Source organism: Podarcis pityusensis, assembly GCF_964106645.2.
Source record: "Podarcis pityusensis genome assembly, chromosome: 17".
NCBI lineage: Eukaryota > Metazoa > Chordata > Lepidosauria > Squamata > Lacertidae > Podarcis > Podarcis pityusensis.
In genome coordinates this window covers 14,222,871-14,238,472 of record NC_138042.1, presented here as the reverse complement: position 1 = coordinate 14,238,472, position 15,602 = coordinate 14,222,871, and the positions used below count along the sequence as shown (strand labels likewise).

Here is a 15,602-nt window from a genome sequence, read left to right as displayed (position 1 = left end):
AAGATCTCCGAGGGGGAAGGTACACTGGAAGAGTTGCCTCTTTGGAGCTTTTTTGAGAACATCCGTAGCACAAGATCTAAAAAGCAAACTCGCAGAATAACTTTCAGCTTGAGTTAAATATAATGGTTGTCCTATATTAGAATATAATGGATTACATGAAGTAGGAAACACAGCAGATGAATTACTCATGTTGCTCCCGAGTCCTGGGCTTGCTTTGGGGTGATTTATGAAGACGGCTAAATCTTTTTGTGCTTTTGTATAATGGAGCCTTTTAATGAGACTTACAGTGCTCACTGGCTTGCATGTCAGGCCTGGATATTATACGCCACAGCTCTTGCCAAGACCACATCTACTAATTCTTGGCAAATCTTTTGTTTTCGCCCCCGCCCCCAGCAAAATTCAACAGAAGCCAGCATACTTTCTGTGAGCCTATGCATCCTGCCTCATAATAGATTTCATGTGTGAAATGCGTCAGGCAAGCCAAGTAAGATTCAAAGATGAAAAGACTCAGCATAGTTTGGAAGGAGTTTTGTTTTGTTTCTGCTCCGTCCGTTTCTCTCTGGAAGCAATTCTGTGCCGTATACTCCCCGATTCCACATTTATTAGGCTTTGAGTAAAGAGAGAGAACTTGCGGAGCAGAATAGCACAGGGGAAATTATGAAGATGACAAATTATGCCGGTTAGTGAATTTGACAACTAAAAGAAAATGGTTCCTTGGGCATTCTTAAAATAACTTGGCTATTAAAACTGAAGTGTTGTGTTTTTTTCTGCGTACAAAAGCAGACATGCAGCTGTTTCTCCCCCCTTTTCTTGAAAATATTTCCTCCGAGGATTTACAATGCAGCCTTGCAAGATTTTATATTCCTTTATGCTTCTGAGTATGGGACCCAGGTGGCTCTGTGGGTTAAACCACAGAGCCTAGGACTTGCCGATCAGAAGGTTGGCGGTTAGAATCCCCGCGACGGGGTGAGCTCCCGTTGCTCGGTCCCTGCTCCTGCCAACCTAGCAGTTCAAAAGCACGTCAAAGTGCAAGTAGATAAATAGGTACCGCTCTGGCGGGAAGGTAAACGGCGTTTCCGTGCTGCTCTGGTTCGCCAGAAGCGGCTTAGTCATGCTGGCCACATGACCCGGTAGCTGTACGCCGGCTCCCTCGGCCGATAAAGCGAGATGAGCACCGCAACCCCAGAGTCAGTCACAACTGGACCTAATGGTCAGAGGTCCCTTTACCTTTACCTATGTTTCCGAGTAGGATTGGCTGTGCTGTTTAAGGAGGGTAGCAGCCTCGCACCATGTTCTTCAGGAACCCAAATATTTCTGATTATTATGAAGCATGCAAAATGTCCACATCATTTGCTCTGTAAAGTTGGCATTTGAACTTGCTGTGAATCTTCCCCGCTGATACTGATGTGTCTTTTTCCCTTTCCTCCCCCAAAGTGAAGCTGATCTGGAAGCCTTGCTTTACAGCTATTTGGTTCCTCCAACTTCAGAATGCAATTGCGTCCTGAAAATTGAATGCATGCAGTTGCAAATTGCATGGGCAGTTATTGCACACTTCCAGGAATACAGATCTCTCTGCTGAGACTGTTTGCCCCTCTGTTTCAATCTTCTTACAGTAGATCTTCTTGCAAAGAAAGGAGCTGGAGTTGCACTCTTTGCAGAGCATCAAAGCCTTTCTCCCTTTTTAGCTGCTCCCACTGAACAGCTGATGAGCCAGAGGGGATGCAAAGGGCTGGATAAAATCTGGCAGGCAGTATATGACCTGTATGTGCTGCTGGCATTTGTTGTTTAGTCATTTAGTTGTGTCCGACTCTTCGTGACCCCAAGGACCAGAGCACGCCAGGCACTCCTGTCTTCCACTGCCTCCCGCAGTTTGGTCAAACTCATGTTCGTAGCTTTGAGAACACTGTCCAACCATCTCGTCCTCTGTCGTCCCCTTCTCCTTGTGCCCTCCATCCGTCCCAACACCAGGATCTTTTCCAGGGAGTCTTCTCTTCTCATGAAGTGGCCAAAGTATTGGAGTCTCAGCTTCAGGATCTGTCCTTCCAGTGAGCACTCAGGGCTGATTTCCTTTAGAATGGATAGGTTTGATCTTCTTGCAGTCCATGGGACTCTCAAGAGTCTCCTCCAGCACCAGAATTCAGAAGCATCAATTCTTCAGCGATCAGCCTTCTTTATGGTCCAGCTCTCACTTCCATACATCACTACTGGTAAAACCATGGCTTTAACTATACGGACCTTTGTTGGCAAGGTGATGTCTTTGCTTTTTAAGATGCTGTCTAGGTTTGTCATAGCTTTTCTCCCAAGAAGTAGGCGTCTGCGGGGTTTGCAGGACTGCAGCACAACGTCAAGATGATGCTGTTGAACAGTAAAGATAAGGCCAGCTCTTTATTTCTCCTGCTAGCTGAGAGTAAGGTTCCTAGATCTTCCTTCTGGATTGCCCCATTTGAAACGTCAGATGCTTCGCAATCCTTCGCTCTCCGCATCCTTGCTAACTGAAAAAAAGCCATTTTCGGCACCTCCAGATGAGCGGAAAGTTTGTGTCGCTACAATGCATTGGAGGGAAATGGATTCAAAGCAAGTTCCATGATAGAACCAGTAGTTAATTGCTCCTGGAAACAAACGCTCCAATGTTAGCACTGAGAATTTGACGCAACCAATTTACCCTGGATAAAGTAAATAAATCTTCTAATGATTCATACCTTGAATCGTGCATGGAAGCGTTCAAAAGGAGACTGGCAATTGCCTTGAGACCGGCGAAGTTAAAACCTTGTTAATCCTTAGAGATGGAAATGATCTATTCATCCCAAAACAGCAACAAAGGACAGGACAATGGGCACAGAGTTTAAAACAAACTTACAAAGAGGGCTTGCACCCCGAGCCTTTGAACACTGTCTGGAGTTACAAAGATGCTTTCTGATCAGCAACTGCTCTGTTGTGTCAAAGCTAATCGGTGTCCCCCCATATTGTGGAGCCAAAGCCCTTTCATCTTCCGCGGTTCCTAGAGGGTGTTGTGCTCTCGAATAACAGCAATATACAATTGAGCAATAACTATCGAGACTCGGGGCATTTCCTGGGGATTCATGACCGAGGGAAAGAGTTCACCGCAGGCCGTTTATCACAAGGCAGAATCGGCCGTTCCCCCGGAAATGCCCCATGCCAAGATCATTAGTGCTGTTATTACCTTTGCATTTGTTTACTTTTTCAAAAACTTAGGTTGAGAGGAAAGCATAATTTTGTTTCCCTGCGGTTTTCTTTGCAACGCTACGGGGTGGCCGGCTCTCAATCGAGCTGCCGCTGCGTTTCATTATTCCAGAGAATTCGTTTCTTGCAGAAGGAGCCAATCAGATGCCTGGAATCTTACTCTTGTTAAGGGTATAAAGATAATTTATTATGGAAATGCTCTCCAGTGTAGTCGAGAGCCCCCAAGAAGCTAACTAGAATGGCCAGCTGTGTACAGTGATTTTTTTTAAATCAAGTGCGGATTTTCACATTACATTCCAGCAATGTTGCACTTAAATTGGTGGGGGGGAGGGGGTGAGGAGAGACCATGTGCAAGGATGCCGTATTAAAAAAGTGGCCATATTTTTCACGTTGCTGAGACTGCGCTTTCGTTTCCAGTTTACGGAGTTTTTATTTGGGGCGTTTGTTAACGTAGGCATTGGAATGGGAGACTTGACAAGCCATCTCCTTGCAGGACGAAAGTGCCCGCAATTTGGCTGATGCAGAAGACCATTTAAAGTTTAAAAACTAACAACAACAACAACAACAATTTTATTATTTATATGCCGCCCATTTGGCTGGGTTGCCCTCCGGATGGCTACCACTTTCTGCCCTGCAAAGTCAAGCTGTCACAGAGTTGGATGACGAAAACCTGTCCAAGAACGCCAGTTACGAGAGTTTTGGGATTAATGCCGCCCTAATCTAGATCAGTTTGCTGGTGGGCAGGATAGAAGGAGAGTCCTCTTTTGCCTGCTAGGAAGGCGCAAACGTGCGTAGAACAGCTCCAGTAGCGGTGAGGACATCACGACCAGTGCTGGATTTACATATAAGTTAAACAAGCTCTAGCTTAGGACCCCACTAAAACCTAGATGTACATTTCCAAAATATAAGATAAAACACAAATAAAATAAAGCCTTTTAAAAAAAAAATAGTTCTAGATAATGCCAGTGATTTACTATGTCTCTGCCAAACTCCAAGGGCACTTAGCTTTGAAGACTAGGGAAGTCTGACTCTTTCAGTTACAAACAGGGGAAGCCAAGGTTCTGGTGAAGAAGCTTGGCTCGCGGGCTGCAAATCATTGTTGGCGAATGACTACCGCGGAGCTGGAAAGAATAACCGTGATAATGGGCTACCTTATCTTAGTGAATTCAAGTCTTGATTTAGCTTTCTGGTTTCCTTTTGTAAAGGACGTTAATCTTGGGGTAGTGTTTGAACTTGGAAAACATGGAGTCCCGAAATGTCTCTGTAACACCCATCTTGCAGTTAGTTAGAGGGACAAAGCCTGAGTTTAGAGCTGAGTTTGCGGTGATTTGAGCTAGAAGAAAAGCAGCAAGCAGAGAGAGAAAGAGGGATCTCTGTCTGAATCCGAAATTGCAGTTATGGGAGAAACAAGGCTCTTTTGGGGTGCTGGTGCTGTGAACCCCTTCATCGTGGGCTTAATAATAATAATAATAATAATAATAATAATATTTATACCCTGCCCATCTGGCTGGGTTTCCCCAGCCACTCTGGGCAGCTTTCAACAGAATATTAAAATACAATAATCTATTAAACATTAAAAGCTTCTCTAAACAGGGCTGCCTTCAGATGTCTTCTGATAGTTTTTTATGCCTTTGACATCTGATGGGAGGGCGTTCCACAGGGCGGGCGCCACCACCCTCTGCCTGGTTCCCTGTAACTTGGCTTCTTGCAAGGGAACCGCCAGAAAGCCCTCAGCACTGGACCTCAGGGTCCAGGCAGATTCTCCTTCAAGTCTACTGGGCCGAGGCCGTTTAGGGCTTTCAAGGTCAGGACCAACATTTTGAATTGTGCTCGGAAATGTACTGGGAGCCAGTGTAGGTCTTTCAAGACCAGTGTTATGTGGTCTCGGCGGCCACTCCCAGTCACCAGTCTGGCTGCCGCATTCTGGATTAGTTGTAGTTTCCGGGTCGCCTTCAAAGGTAGCCCCACGTAGAGCGCATTGCAGTAGTCCAAGCAAGAGATAACTAGAGCATGCACCACTCTGGTGAGACAGCTAGCGGGCAGGGAGGGTCTCAGCCTACATACCAGATGGAGCTGGGAGACAGCTGCCCTGGATACAGTATTGACCTGTGCCTCCATGGACAGCTGTGAGTCCAGAATGACTCCCAGGCTGCGCCCCTGGTCCTTCAGGGGCACAGTTACCCCATTCCGGACCAGGGAGTCCTCCACACCCGCCTGCCTCCTACCCCCCCAAAACAGTACTTCTGTCAGGATTCAACCTCAATCTGTTGGGTTAGGTTGTCTATAGGGGTCAGTAAACCACATATCATAAAGACACCACAGCCGCCGCTGTGCCTCATACCCAAAAGGAAACCCGAACCCTGGGGAAGCACCTGGGACCTGCGGAATCCCACACTCCTTGGAGATTGGGGTCCAACAATACTTTGCAAACAGATTGTCCACGTTCTGTGCTGGCTGGGGCTGCTCTAGTCCAAAATATCTGGAGGGCACCAGGGGAACGGCTGGTCCAAGTGAAGGACTTCTGAGATGTCCTTTTGATTTTCTTGCACTGCTGTTTGTGAATCTAAGCTCTTCATCCTTCAGCCAAGACCTCTGAAGAAGCAGTCAGACGTTTCAAATTTTGCCAGATTTAACAATAGGAAATCAAAAATTCTTTTTGAAAAAAAGCTTCTGAATGGTTTCAAAAACACTTCGCAAATGAACCTAAGAGTTTTGTAGTTGTTAATAACAACAACAAGAAATTCATCTTTAGATAATAACAAAATGTTTCTTTCAAGCATTGTCTGGTGTGTAAGGGAACATGAGCTGGAACAGCTGGGGGTGGCCCTTGAAGTTGCCTATTGATAGCTGACTCCTGGGCAAGCAGAAACACAGACCCCTTGTCTGGGTCTTGCCCATTACGATGCAAACTATTTGATTTCTATTTAAGTTATTACTCCTGAATGCATATCTAAGACATCTAAATTAGCATATTATTTAGCATAAAAGTTAAAGGGGCCCCTGACCATTAGGTCCAGTTGTGACCAACTCTGGGGTTGCGGCGCTCATCTCGCTTTATTGGCTGAGGGAGCCGGCGTACAGCTGCCGGGTCATGTGGCCAGCATGACTAAGCCACTTCTGGCGAACCAGAGCAGCGCACGGAAACGCCGTTTACCTTCCCGCCAGAGTGGTACCTATTTATCTACTTGCACTTTGACGTGCTTTTGAACTGCTAGGTTGGCAGAAGCAGGGACTGAGCAACGGGAGCTCACCCCGTCATGGGGATTCGAACTGCCGACCTTCTGATCGGCAAGTCCTAGGCTCTGTGGTTTAACCCACAGCACCACCCGCGTCCCATATTATTTAGCATATAAATTAGCATTTTATGAAAATCTTTGCTGCTTTCGTCCTGCTTTCCATTATGCATTTCTTTCTTTTAGGTGGTGTGTGAATGGTCACCTCAATTCAAAGACCTCCAATTGGATTCTTTGTTTATAAATTTTCCAAATACAGTCGTACCTTGGTTCTCGAATGTAATCAGTTCCAAGAGTCCGTTGGACTCCAGAAATGTTCAAAAACCAAGGCGCGGCTTCTGATTGGCTGCAGGAGCTTCCTGCACCCAAGCAGAAGCCGTGTCAGATGTTCGGCTTCCAGAAAATGTTCGAAAACTGGAACACTTCCAGGTTTTCAGCATTCGGGAGCCAAAAACATTTGAGAACCAAGATACGGCTGTATAAAAAACAATTGGTCAAACATTTTCCAATCTACATTCCCTTGATGGTCGACTTCCCTTCCATGGTGTCCTTAAATTATCTGTTGCTTCTGCATATTATGATTAATCTATTCCTCCTTTCCTCAACCTTATTCTCAGAATCCCTTTTACCTGCTAGTGTTTTAACATGTTTACAATAAAAAAAAATAAAATAATAATCTACAAACATTTCCCAATCCTCCTTGAAGGTTCTCTCTTCTTGTTCTCTCATTTTGCTAGTTAGACTTGCTAATTCAGCATATTCCATCCATTTCAACTGCCACTCCTCTTTTGTGGATTCTGCACCCTATCGCCATTTGGGGGCCTATAATTCTCTCACTGCAGTCAATGCATACAGAAACAGGTTCCTTTGATTCTTTGGTACGTTAAATTCAAAGACCTTCTAAAACCGTGTATTTCTTCTTAGCATAAAATACAATAGCATTTGAGGCTTAACGTTCTAAAGTATGCATTTTTTCAGGACAGTGGTCATAATGTGGCTAGCCTGACTCTGTGGTCCTCACCACCTTAATTTATTCCTAGTAAAGACATTTGGAAAATGCACATTACTTTTCCATATTGATTTTTTAATATCTTTCTCAACTATAGTATAAAGTCAGGGAATGTGAACATTTCATACAATCGACATTTGTTTCCCGCCCTCCCCCCCCGTCACAGGGTAAATTGATCTATCATTTCTCCCGTTAATTTGTAAATGCATATTTATGATCCCTCTGAAACACTGGATATTTCTCTCTCACACACACTTCTGCAGATGAATTGTTCTCTCTAATTCTTGAGAATAGTATTCCTGAAAGTGGGGGTGGAGAAGTGTCATTTTCACTCAACATATAATCAGATTAAGTTTCAGTAGCTGTCATTATTAGTTACACTGGAATTGTATTCACGGATCTGCCTGTTCGTTAAAAGGATTTAACTCAATAGGCATTCCTGAAAGCTTTTTCTTTACAGTTTTTGAAATGGTCCCCTAAAGTGTTTTCACAACCTCTGAAGTGGCTGCTTAATTCGGCAATTACTTTTCTGATGCCCAGTATTCTGATTCTGTTTTTTTCCCTTTTTTACCCATATATATATGTGTGTATGTGTGTGTGTGTATGTATGTGTGTGTGTATATATATATATATATATATATATATATATGTGTGTGTGTGTGTGTGTGTGTATAATATTGCTACACTGAATTTCATCAAGCAATCCCCGTTATGGAATGAGCTTCACAGGGATGCTGTCAGTTCATTTCTCTGCAGGAATAAATAGTTGATTCTTCCATTTGGCGAAGGCACATCTGCGGCTTTGCTCACAAAGTTGTATACATTATGAAACTTTCTCCGGCATTGACTTCCTTGGTTTTGAATATAAAGCAGATGTGAGACTCGTAACATGGCCCCCTGGTAAATCTTGGCTTGACCTTTGACTTGAGGACTTGCAACTGTTGAAGGAATTTATTTTCTGCGGCATTCTACTCATCATCCTTCTATGCACCCGTTGCCATTGCAATGTAGGCTCGAACAATGCAGAGCAATAGCAGATAACTAATCCTGGCAGAATATAGAGCGATGTCTGAAAAGTTGAAATTCTTGAAAGGAACTTTGTGCACTTATGTCAAAGATGGATCGCAGGGGAATCCATTGAAGTCTTCATTACAATGGTTTGCTCCCTACAGAGCTGGGGATCTTGGAAAACCAGGAGACACACTTATGGGAGAGAAGAAGGGAGAATTCAAAAATAAGTAAGACTGTGAAAATTTAACTCCTTTCGAGAATTATAAGATTATGAAATATAGAAGGGATATAAGAATTTAAACAAGATGATAAATTGCTGACAAAATGTTACAACGATGAAAGTGGGAGCGGGAGATGTGAGGAAGTCCAAAGAAAATGTGAAACTATGTTAAGACAAATGTTATATTGTTTATTATGTTTACTTTTATTGTAAAACCCAATAAATTGCTTTAAAAAAAAAAAAGAAGAAGGGAGAATTCAGCATTCATGTCTGTGATGCAAAAGGTTTGATTGTCAGATTCATTCATTCCTACTATGACCTTATGTGTGGTGGACTTAACTCGTTGCAATGGATCGGTCTGGCAGCTCTCTAAACTTCCTTGTGTTCCTTAAAAGGTTCAGCTATTTGTGGCATGAATGGAAGATGGAATACAAGCAAGCCTAACTAGTTCTAATGTCTATAATTCTAAAATTAGCATTGTTTCTACTATTGCGAAGAGAAGGCATTGGTGCTTTAATTCCGGTAACAACATGAAACCTTCAAGAGCAAACATTAGCATGAGAGAGAGAGAGAGAGAGAGAGAGAGAAAGAAGGAAGGAAGGAAGGAAGGAAGGAAGGAATTGGGGAGAGAACTCTCAAAATGTTGAATTGGTACTGAGTTAAAGTTCTTCATCCAAATGTCCACATTAAGCAAGGGAATTCAGTAAGGTTGCTTAGATTATGTTAGCTGCTTAAGGGTCTCTTACTAAACGGTGATCATAAAAGAAACAAGGACAGTACTTACAAGGCTTTGAGATCTATTTAGTTTTTGGAATTCACTGTTTTATGTCACATTGTTTCGAAAGACCGAGTTACAAGGCATATTGCATCGGATGAAGGAGATCCTAGCCCCTGGAAGCTTTGTAATGAGTTTGCGAATCTTCTAAAGTAGCACCATGTAGGTTGGGTGGTCCTTGCCTGTGGAGTTTTCCTGCTCTAGATTCACGGCCTTCAGCTTTCCGAAGGTCTTCTGCTCCCTTATACCTGACCCTGCCTCCCAAGACACCTGTGTGATGATGCTCTCTGTTTCAAAACCTTCAAATCCTGCCTAAAAGCTTGCCTTCCCAAAAATCCTTGGCCCCATGGCCTGCTGTAATCTAGTATAAATTTGACATATTCCCCCCTGTTTACTTCTTTGCCCAACTCTCACCTCTTCCTCTCTTGCGTCCAAGTGTAGATTGTATGGGGCAAGATCCTATTGTCTTGCACTTTGTAAAGCTTCATGCACATTGATGGCCCTATATACCGTATTTTTTCGCTCTATAAGACACACCCTTTCCCCTTCAAAAATTAAGGGGAAATGTGTGTGCATCTTATGGAGCAAATGCAGGCTCCTTGGCTTCAGCGATAGCAACGCGAAGCCTCTGAAGCGCAGAGGGAGAGCTCCCCCCGCGCTCCGGAGGCTTTGCGTTGCTTTCGCTGAAGCCGCCTGAAGCCCCCGGATCGCAGCGGGAACTCCCGCTGCACTCCAGGGGCTTCAGGCAGCTATCCGCAAGCGATAGCCGCCTGAAGCCTGGAGAGTGAGAGGGGTCGGTCCCTCTTGCTCTCCAGGCTTCGCTTCGCTGGAGAGGCACTGCACAGTTTTCCCTCTCTGCGCCGCGCCCCTTCAGCGAAGCGGGAGGAGAAATGGAAGGGGCTCCGTTTCTCCTGCCGCTTCGCTGAAGGGGCACTGAGCAGAGAGGGGGAGAATTTTTTTCCCTGTTTTCCCCCTCCTATGGTCCGGTGCGTCCTATGGTCCGGTGCATCCTATAGAGCGAAAAATACGGTAACTTAATATACTTTTAATAGGTTGAACACGGTTGATAACTCCTTCATGTGAAGGAAGCACCATGCAATTTACTGGATAGGAGCTCCACTTTGTGTGAAGTGGTCTGTATGCAGGGTTTTGAGCGTTGCACAGTGCCCTTCGTAACGTGGAAGAAAAAGAGTTTATTTTTTATTGTTTATGGTCTGTTCAAGTCCTGAAGGGTTCCTTGAAGAGACAAACATTCACATGTACTTAATCCTCATCCTCCCCACACTTCTCCCCCCTTGCCCATTCCATAATTCTGGAAACAGAAGAAAACAGTGTCTGCTTCTTTCTCTCTCTTTGTATAATAATTTTTATTAATTTTTAATTACAGTGATCCAAAAGAGCCACATTATCACAATACCAGATTACAATACAGTTAAATAGCCAATTATTCAAATACCATATTAAACAATTTTGGGTGACTTCCCGTGTGCTGGATTTCAGGGTACAAAGTTCTTATTTCTTTCTGCTTCCATAATCTTGATCATTCCAATTACAACAGCACTGATCTTGAGCCTTTATTTTACAGCCACTGGTTTCATGACTTTCACTCGTAATTGCATATTCAATAAATTTTATTTCTGCAAGAGGAGTTTATGTATGGATTTTGGGAGGGGTTAATGCTTCATTGGAAACGGAGGAGTTACCACCTGCCATAAAAGATGTACCTCGTCCTTAAGGAGACCTCTCTGGAACCAGAAGTGTTAAACAACAACCACCCAGTGGCAAATATCCCATTTCCGGGGTTGATATGAATTGGGAGTCGTACAACAGCCTCATTGACTGGTTCCATTCCTGTTCTATAAGGCACTCAGTGATCAAGTGCTTGATTCTATTGCTAACCAATTTAATAATCCCTGGAGCAATAGAAATATATAGAGAAGTCTCTCTTCTTTCTCTTTGGTGATCCCTCATAGCCAAGTAAGATTGTCTTCCATAAACACGGTTTTAACAGTGAGCCCGTAAGTGACTGTGGAGGCCAATTCTGGATCCATATGTCCTTCCACAGTGGGGACATAAGTTTCCGGGCAGGAGTTGATCACGGTGTGGATTTGCCAAGCATGTCTTCCTCTTAGCACGTTTCTCCCTTGCGTCCTGAGTTCGAGTGTTTTCAAAGCCCATGACATCTTTGGTAAAGGCTGTTCTCCAATTGCAGCGCTCGCAGGCCAGTATTTCCAAGTTGTCGGTGTTTATACTACATTATTTAAAAATTTGCCTTGGGAGAGTCTTTGAACATCTTTTGTTGACCACCAGCTTTCCACTTTCCATTTCTAAGTTTGGAATAGAGTAGTTGCTTTGGAAGATGATCATCAGAAGTACATCATCCCCTGCTCTGATACGGATATTTTGTGCCGTTGTGCTCATGTTACCCTTTGTTCTCTTTCCAGGTTGTCTGCATTCGCTCTATGTGGAACGCCTTGTCGCCAAAGCTGAGCTGCGACACCCGGCCACTCATTTTGAAAACCCTGAGCGAACTGTTCTCTCTTGTGCCTTCCTTAACGGTGAACTCAAATGAGTATGAGGTATGCCAGATGGCCTTCAGGGTCCCTTCCAACTCTACAACTCTATGTCCCTTGGCCCCAAGGGACGCCTCTTCTTCGGATATGTGGTAGATACTGTCTAGCATTTTAGGAACGTTCCTATAGCCTACGTTCCTGAAAACCTGAAATCAGCAGTTGTGAGCTGCTGTATCAGGAGTGGAGAACCTTTAGCCTTCCACATGTTGTTGGACTACAATAAAAATAATAATAGTAACAACAACAACAACAATTTATTTCTACCCTGCCCATCTGGCTGGGTTTCCCCAGCCACTCTGGGCTGCTTCCAACAGAAGGTTAAAAATACATTAAAACATCAGTCATTAAAAACTTCCCTAAACAGGGCTGCCTTCAGATGTCTTCTAAAAGTCAGATAGTTGTTTATTTCTTTGACATCTGGCGGGAGGGCATTCCACAGGGTGGGTGCCACCACCGAGAAGGCCCTCTCCCTGGTTCCCTGTAACCTCACTTATCGTAGGGAGGGAACTGCCAGAAGGTCTTCGGCGCTGGATCTCAGTGTCTGGGCTGAACGATGAGGGTGGAAACGCTCCTTCAGGTGTATGGGAATATTGTGAAGCTCCTTGACATCTGACGGGAGGCGGGTGCCACCACCAAGAAGGCCTTCTGCCTGGTTCCCTGTAACCTCACTTCTCACGGTGAGGGAACCACCAGAAGGCCCTCGGAGCTGGACCTCAGTATCCAGCCTGAACGATGGGGGTGGAGATGCTCCTTCAGGTCTACTAGGCCGAGGCCTTAGGGCTTTCAAGGTCAACACCAACACTTTGAATTGTGCCCGGAAACGTCCTGGGAGCCAATGTAGGTCTTTCAGGACTGGTGTTATATGGTCTCGGCAGCCACTCCCAGTCACCAATCTAGCTGCCGTATTCTGGATTAGTTGCAGGTCCATAAATGACCATATAGCGCATATTCAACACAAAAACAGTGACAATTTGTTGTTGACAAAGGACAGCTGGACATAGAAAGGGCCCCATTACCTTCAGTAGCTGAGGGCCTCATCAAACCTAAATCCAGCCCTGGCCGTTGGACTGATCTATTCTTAACATTTGAGCAGGGAGGTCACAGGCTCCCCCTGCAACATATTATTTCACAGGTCAGCTATACTGGGGGGGGGGGGAGCTCCCTCAACATCGTTTTATAGTGCAATATCTGCTTTTCACGTTGTACTGTGGAGCTCACCATGTACTGAATAAAAAAGATCACACCTCCTGGTTCTGGTGAGAAGCTGAGAACAATGTTTTGATAAGTGACTGGCATGCTTTTAGCGGGAGAAAATCTTTTAAAGTCCGTTAATGTCACTGAGACTACAAACAATGTGAATGGTCTACAAATTGCCCCTTTAGGAGCACTAAAAGGTCAGCTCCCTTCCCTCCCACAGAAATGGCACTTGTCTGCATTTTTATTGTACATCATGGGATATTGGCTCTTGAGAGTAATTTTTGACCTTTTGAAATTCTCTCCGTTAGTATGCTAAGGTCCATTGGTCTGCATTTTTAACCCAGCTAAATTGCTCAAACCATTCTGGTTACCGTAAATTGAGCTGAAAAAACACCCTTGGCAACTCCAAGCCCTTAATTCCTATTCTGAAGAAACTGCCGACCATAAACACCTGTTCTCTGAGGGAAACATAATAGAAGGCTGAGATATTATTATTGGCTTGTATTGTGTACCTTGTTGCCCAGATAAGAAGGCGTGGTAACCTCTTTTTCTAATTTTTATAGAAATTCAAAGTTCAAGTTGTCAGCTTCCTGTGGAGCCACACACAGAGCAAGGTGAGAGACTGGAAAACGAGGTTTGTCCGGTTTGAACAAAATGCGTGTCACAGATTTGGCATGGCTCCTGATGCCGTGTGGCCAGGTGGGAATGTTCAGGGAGGCAGGAGAGGATATATTGTTTAATAATATCCTTCCCAACTTGCGTTAACAAATTATGTGATTTAGCAGAGTAACATTCCCCTTTTTAAACTTACACAGCCGATAGGTTTGCCAGGCTTGCATAAGCCTCTAAAATAAGTTTCCTGGTAATTCCTCTTTTCTTCCCTCCTAAAAAGAATAGACACGACACAGTCTTGTATACAAGTATAAAAGAGTTTACTCACACATTCTGTTCACAGATGGATCCCAGAAGGCAGACTTAAGTTACAAAATATATAGACCTGGAATCTATCCCATAAGGAGATAGTTCCTTTCTCCTCCCAAGAGAGCATCTCAGGCTGATGCTTCTTCAACGAAAGCAAAATGGAGAAGAGAGAGAGATGTGCTGGCCAGCCCTGTGCTTTTCTTACCTGCACAGGTGAGGTCACGCCCACCTCTGGTCACATGTAGAGGGAGTTTGTCCCAGCCCAGGAGGAAGCAGGAAGTTTATCTACTGGCTGGACAAACATCCCTCTTCATGTCTAAACGTGTCCACTCTAGGAATGTTGTATTTGACTGCTCTGTGTTTCACACCCCACAGTGGCCAGGTAGGAAGTCGCCCCAGGCTGCACAGTGCCAGCAGACGCCACACTGAGCAGGCCGGGTGGGTGAATTTTGCATTGGGAAGAGGCCAGATTGGCCTCTCCTGATGTGACAGTTGTCATTCATGCAACGTGTGACATCAAGCCCACATGAGTCATATGTGCCACGTACACACACACACCCAGTGTCAGGCGAAACTCGGCACCTGTGCTTCTATGTTAGTATATGTATTTATATGTTTTGGTTTGCAGTGCTACTTCGGTAATGAATTGAACCTGTGATGGCACACTGCTTCTTGACATATGTTTTCCATTCGTGGTGTGTTTTTGTTCTGCACTTTAAATCTAATGCGTGTGAAGAATGTTAAACTGTCAGACACAGCAGCTAAATCCAGCACTGCATCTTGGAATAGTTACAGGGCAGAAATGAACTCTTAGAGGCTCCCCGGCACTTAGAAACTTTGGCAATTAAGTAGAAATAGCTTAGATAAATACCGTATTTTTCTCTCTATAACACGCACCCGACCATAACACGCACGTAGTTTTTAGAGGAGGAAAATCCGTAGGCATGCCACCCATAGGCATTCCCTCCATAACACGCATAGACATTTCCCCTTACTTTCTAGGAGGAAAAAAGTGAGTGTTATGGTGCAAAAAATACGGTAGATAATCATGTCAGCGTGACCCCTATTTGTGTTCTTATTTTTTAAAAATGTCCTCCGTATTTCTTTCTAACTCCTGCTATTCAACTTAGGTAAAGGTAAAGGTACCCCTGCCCGTACAGGCCAGTCGTGTCTGACTCTAGGGTTGTGCGCCCATCTCACTTAAGAGGCCGGGGGCCAGCGCTGTCCGGAGACACTTCCGGGTCACGTGGCCAGCGTGACGAAGCTGCTCTGGCGAGCCAGCACCAGCGCAGCACACGGAAACGCCGTTTACCTTCCCGCTATAAAGCGGTACCTATTTATCTACTTGCACTTTTGAACTGCTAGGTGGGCAGGAGCTGGGACCGAAAGACAGGAGCTCACCCTGCCGCGGGGATTCGAACTGCCGACCATACGATCGGCAAGTCCTAGGCACTGAGGTTTT

At 44.6% G+C, this 15,602-nt stretch overlaps 1 protein-coding gene across 4 annotated transcripts in view; it reads left to right on the top strand.

Moving 5' to 3' along the window:
- Nucleotides 1-15,602, top strand: part of FOCAD (focadhesin) — a 141,871-nt gene that overhangs the window by 58,588 nt on the left and 67,681 nt on the right. For all 4 annotated transcript variants that reach the window (XM_080987686.1, XM_080987687.1, XM_080987685.1 and 1 more), the window contains exons 16-17: nt 11,894-12,028; nt 13,783-13,833. In XM_080987686.1, the coding sequence (XP_080843812.1) occupies nt 11,894-12,028; nt 13,783-13,833 (186 nt within the window). The remainder of the gene's footprint in view (nt 1-11,893; nt 12,029-13,782; nt 13,834-15,602) is intronic.